This window comes from Buceros rhinoceros, unplaced genomic scaffold (assembly GCF_000710305.1).
Source record: "Buceros rhinoceros silvestris isolate BGI_N320 unplaced genomic scaffold, ASM71030v1 scaffold29709, whole genome shotgun sequence".
Lineage (NCBI taxonomy): Eukaryota > Metazoa > Chordata > Aves > Bucerotiformes > Bucerotidae > Buceros > Buceros rhinoceros.
The window spans coordinates 17,502-23,424 of NW_010430240.1; the positions used below are offsets into that span (position 1 = coordinate 17,502).

The 5,923-nt window shown below is 45.0% G+C and overlaps 1 protein-coding gene across 1 annotated transcript in view; it reads right to left on the reverse strand.

The window, feature by feature from the left end:
- Positions 1-5,923, reverse strand: part of BEST3 (bestrophin 3) — an 18,234-nt gene that overhangs the window by 1,157 nt on the left and 11,154 nt on the right. The window contains exons 7-8 of the mRNA XM_010142979.1: positions 3,934-4,014; positions 2,271-2,422 (exon numbers count right to left, since the gene is read on the reverse strand). Of these exons, the coding sequence (XP_010141281.1) occupies positions 2,271-2,422; positions 3,934-4,014 (233 nt within the window). The remainder of the gene's footprint in view (positions 1-2,270; positions 2,423-3,933; positions 4,015-5,923) is intronic.

Consider the following 5,923-nt stretch of genomic DNA (forward strand, 5'->3'; position numbering starts at 1 on the left):
TAGGAACCCAGGTGCCTCCAAGGAGGGGCATGGAAGAGGTGAAAAAGGGGTGAGGGTGCCAGGAAATAGTGCCTGTGCCTTTGGACAAGCCAGATCACACAGAAAGCTCTCCACATCCAGGTGACTCTTCTCCTGAGGAGCAGGCTGGAACTGCATCCAGCCAGCAATCTGGCACCATTTCACGTTTGGGCTGCAGCCTTCTGTGGCAGCTTCACATGGTTGGGCTTGTGCTTAGAGTTAGGGAAAGGGGAGAAAGAAACCCTGCTTGGTGCGGTTGGTACTTTTTCAGGAGAATCCTTTGGGCAGAAATAACAATAGTGATAAAGCTACTCCTGGAAGCAGGGTGTGATGGTTTCAAAAAAATGTTGGAATTACTCAGGCGGCCAAATCTCCCTTACTTCTGGGGCACAACAGCATGTCTGAAATTCCATCTGTACCTGGTACTCTTCTCCTGCCCAGCTTTGGTGATTCACGAGTACAACTGTTGCTGTGTCTGCCAGGCAATTCAGTACACATTATGGATCAGTACACCCCAGAAGATAAGACAAAATGTCCCAGTTACCTGTCCTAAGCGCAAGGATGACAAAGGGACCTGGGCCAAATCTGAGGTGAGGAGCATAGGGAGGCAACACTAATCTAGATGGATAGTGGAAATTCATCCAGCTTTTGTGAAGATTATAGAATAATAGAACGCTTTGGGTTGGAAGGGACCTTTAAAGTCATCTAGTCCAACACCCCTGCAGTGAGCAGGGACATCTCCAACTAGATCAGGTTGCTCAGAGCCCCATCCAACCTGACCTTGAATGCTTCCAGGGATGGGGCATCTGCCACCTCTCTGGGCAACCTGTGCCAGTTGTCGACTTGAGGGGACTGGAGAAGACTTTGGATTTGGGCTCAAGTTTTAAATATTTGCTTTGGACTTGGATGAATCTTTAGACTTTATTTTTGAAGTTTGCATAAAAACTATCCAGAGAGATGAACAGAGAAACATTCAGAGGACAAAATAATTAATAAAAATCAACACATAAGAACTGTTTGCATTTCACAGGGACTAACAAGATGTGATTTTTCTTTCTCACCTCCCTCCCTTTCATTTTTTCTGTGAAGTGTTTCTTATTAAAAATTTGTTTGCAGACTTATTAACGTTCTTTGCCACTTCTTCCCCCTAGAAATTGCAGTAAAATAAATCATATTCTATGAGTTTTTCTTCTTTATTTTTTCACTTTCTTCTTTACTTTTCTTTTGGTCATTTCAATTTTTCCAGAAGGAAATAAATGCTGAAAAGGCTGTGTCTGATAAAAGGAATTCATATAAATCATTGTTCTTTGTGGTGGAAGGCATGCAAAAATGGAAAAATAAGAGGGATAAAATGAAAAACCCACCAATTTCCGGGCCAAATGAAGCAAAAAACTAAGAACATTTTATTTTGATAAAGGCTGGGAAATTTTGGAAAAATGGAAAAATTCCTTAGATAAGTTTCAAAGTTAAAAAAATGGTTACTATAATTTTTTTTAAAAAGGTTTTCAGACAGAAATGTCTACATGCCCTGGTATTTGTTCAGGTGTGGTGGTATTTACACTTACTGACCTGTTCTACATTACAGCACGTCACAAGGGTTTAACCCCAACAGCTTTGAAGCTAACTGGCCCATCACTTATTTCTCATATAGATCCTGACAACACGGGTCAATCCTATATCCTCTAAATGTTTACTTATAATGATGGTTCTTGCAGTGATGTCTGCAACGACTCTGCTTCATCCCTTCGCAAAATCTGACCGCTTCAACTTCTTGCCTAGGTTATTAGTCAATGAAAAGTCATACAACTTTTAAAATAATTTCTTATCTGTCTTCGCAAAAATCTGGACTGATTTTAGCCATCATCTGCTAACTAAACAACCAAAGGAACAATAATTCTGCTAACCGTGGGATGTATGAAGAAGCTGTAGTAAATAAAGAATTATTAAGAGACGGCACTCTTCAGATGCCATCCTGTGCTCAGAGGCTATCAACAAACCCTCCATGAAAACAATACTCTATTCATTATACAATTTAAGCTACAGGTCTGGAATTCGTATGAGCATATGGACTTCTGGAGACGTTATCCCACCAACACCAGTCTCTCTGCCTTCTAACACCATTTCCCATTTCTACCTTCCCTGCTCACAGGATCATCACAGCCTGCAGCCCTGTGCTTACTGTCCGTCAGTCAGTGTGGGCTGTAGGGGTGGTGATCTTTCTGATGGCATTAAGGACCCTTAGTGCCACTCACCCCATTTCAATAGTCGATCCAAGAAATGAAGGAATACAGTAATCAGCAGCTGCTTTTGTGTAGGGCGGCCGGGCAGAGGAATCATTCCAGTAAATATCCTTCTCCATCCTTGGCAAGTTCATGTGCATCTCGTCCACCGCCAGAAGTGAAACCTTAGATTTTATTGGTATAAATCATGTCACTTTCAGCATAGTACAGTATATGAAATAATGTGCTTTGTACTCCCTGGGCCAACATTTCTTTCAGAAATGCTTTAAAGTAAGCTGCGCATGCTGGCCTGGGCATTGGGAAGAGACTCAGTATTGTAAAATATATCCCCTATACCCTCCTATAGTCATGAAAGAATAAATTTTATTGTAACTTGGGTCTTCTATGCTGCAAAGATAGTGGCATCAGATTGAAGTCCTTTGTCTCACACGATGTAGTGAAACGGACATGTGATCCTCCACATGCTATGAGAAGTCTGCATAGAGTATTAGTTCTGCTCCTTAAAATGCCCAGAGGTTGAGAACCGTTCTGATAGGCTTCATCCACATTTCAAGACATTCAGAATCAAGCAGGTGACCATCCTGTTCTCGGGCCTCCCAATATATTTTATACAAAGGGCTCTGAGGCACCATAGCACAAGTAGCCTGAAGTGGTGTTAAGCCAGAGAGCACCTTTGGCAGTGTGAAGTCCCTTCCCACTCCTGCGCATACCTGCATTGCTTGCTTTGCTTAATATGCTGGTCTGCCTGCCCTGCCCTTGCTCCCTCTGTCACCTGGGCTCCACTTTGCAGTCTTGGTGGTCCCCAGCAGATGTGAGGTCTGACAGCAGCTCAACCCTATGCTTGGCTCTACCTGCAAGGGGAGCAGCGGGTGCCACGGGAACTCTTCATGTCTTTGGGTTCCTTCATGGTACACCAGACCAGGGCTGTTTGGGAACTGGGGGTAACTGCAATAAATCTCTACTCTGACCATCTCACGCATCCTGCCACTGAGGACACTGGCTCCTATGCCGACCCCGGGTGCTGCCGTGGGTGGCTGCATCACAACACGAATCGCGGTATAGGCCCTGCTTATTGGTTCAGGGCCCTGCTTGGTCTTTGGTATCTTTACGGCCTGTTGTTTTTTTTTTTTAAAAAAAGGAAGGTTCACGCACCCTGCCACTGAGGACACTGGCTCCTGTGCTGACCACGGATGCTGCCGTGGGTGGCTGCATCACAACACGAATCGCGGTATAGGCCCTGCTTATTGGTTCAGGGCCCTGCTTGGTCTTTGGTATCTTTACGGCCTGTTGTTTTTTTTTTTTAAAAAAAGGAAGGTTCATATACAACATTGTAATCTCTAGACATTCAGGTTATCAAGACGTGGGAATAAATGGCTTTCGGATTTTGCAGGATTGACCTACATTACATGTTTTTCCAGACATAAAGGGAGCTTACAGTTAGAGGTCAGCTGTTTGCGTGTTTAGACAGGCATTATAAATGCCAAGTAACAAAATAAAGATGTATTAGCTTGTTGAAACAAAATCTGGGGATCACAGCCATTGCCACTCCTTCAGGGACAGAATTTGTTTTGCTGACACTTGTCACCCTTAATCTGTACCTCAGTATAAGAAATCGAATTAAATGTAATGATAACCTATGGTACAGAAAGCTGGAAGTAAAAATAGCAACAGCAACCTGTAAATTCCTATCGATGCACCAGTTAGTTTCAAAATCATCATCATCTTCTCCAAATGGGTTAATAAGTTGTTCGGCAACCTGAAAGGAAAATGCGACAGTGAATAGAGGTTGGCATGCCACGTTAGAGCTGCTGTTGCAGAGAAAATAGGATTGGATTTTTCTCTCTCTCTCCCTGCCTGTCATTTGTAATCATAGTCTGAGCTCCTGCACAATGGTTTTGCCAGCCTAGCGAAGGAACAGCTCGCTTTCCTTACAGACTGATGCTTCGTGCCCTGTTGGTGCTGTCAATCACCACGGTTGGCGCTGGCCCACTGGGAATTGAGACATGTCTGGGCCACGGTATTGTCACAGGGCCCTCCCTTACTGTTGTCTTTGGCTGATTTAAATGAATGGTTTATGCGCTAGAGGCTCTGTTACTGCATTATGGTCTATGATCCTCCACCAGCCCATTGGGTCAGTATTCCCAAGCTCCACAGCGGGAGCACGGCTGGAAAAACATATAGCTCATGTCTCCAGCTCAGCCCTCAGCCCCTGCTTCTTTACTGGGGGTGATGCTGATGGCATCCCTCTGAAGCTTTTCAGGAAAAGCAGCCCACCAAAAGACTTGACTCAAGTGGATGTTCTGCATCATGCTAGCGAAAGCCAAGAGACAGGATCTGAGTTTGTTCTTTACTTCAGCCTGCTGTTTTGGGTCTCTGCACAAGAAGTGATTAAAGCTGCAGAGGAGGAGCCCATCCGGTGGAGGAGACAACCAAAGTGTGAACTCCGGCACCTTTGCAGTGAGGCGCCTTAGCCTGGGAACTAGGCTGGGAAAGAAAACCTCTCTGGCTGCCCATGGCCTTACACAGTTCTCCCCCAGGAATAAATAAATGGAAAAACAACCAGACACTGCCCCCTCCATCCACATGGTCCCCAAAGTCCATTATGGGGAGAAAACTCATAGTTACTCGGTGAGAAAAAAAAAAAAGATTAAATAGGAAAATTAAAAAAAAAGAAGTTTTAGGAAATTCAGGCTGTTTCTCTATTTCTCAGGTCTTTGGTCCACTGAAGTTAAATATCTTCTCCCCTTCATGCTTTTCTCCTTCTGTTTGCCTTTTTAAGCCTGGTTTTGAAGCTGACCCTCCCAAGCCTTCCCAGTGGTCACCAGGGCCACGCACAGGAACAGTGACCAGTCCTTGGTCTGATGCGACTATGGGTGAAGCGACTGTATGGCTGAACAGCCTGCTCATGAACCTCTCTACGGATGGCTATGAGCTCAGTAACTTATAATAGTACGGCAGTCACTCCCTGGCTATTTATCCCTACGTGCCTCTAGGCTGTACATGCGGGTAAGCACCTGCTGACTCTCCCAGGCCAGAGGTGGAAGGCAACAAATGAACTGCTGAGCAGACTAACGTGACAAAAACATCTGTAAGGCAGGAGGAATGAAAAGGAGACAGGAGATAACTCTGCTCACACTCGTTGGCCTGCCTGGCTTGTGACATTAAATTTTGGGTATAGCTGGGGAGAAGCTGCAATAGGAATGAGCCAGATTGAAGACTGCGTTGTGGCTCTCCAGGGAAGACACTGGATCAGCTCAGTGTAAACCTGGAGATCATTGCCCAAAAATCCACGACAAAAGCTGTCACATGAGCTAAAAACAGTGAGCAGGGATGGGACAGACAGAAGAGCAGCGGTGGCCATTTCCTTGGCTGACCTGGTCCTAGCATGTGAGACACGACTTTATTCTCCAGAAAGGAATGTAGTGCTGGACAACTCAGCTCTGTATTTGGACAGTCCGTCTATCCCTGCAATGAAAATTGGGATTTAGAAGTGTCTCACATGATGCGAAACTTTGCCCCTGTATTGCAGGTATAACAAACCAGGCCCGAGGCCAAGGAATGAGCTCAGTTCAGCCATAATTTCTGAGGTATTGCCAAGTTACTGGAAGTCAATAGCTCAGGGCCCTTTCTGCGTCTGGCAGCCAAAGCACAACATGCTCAGCAGG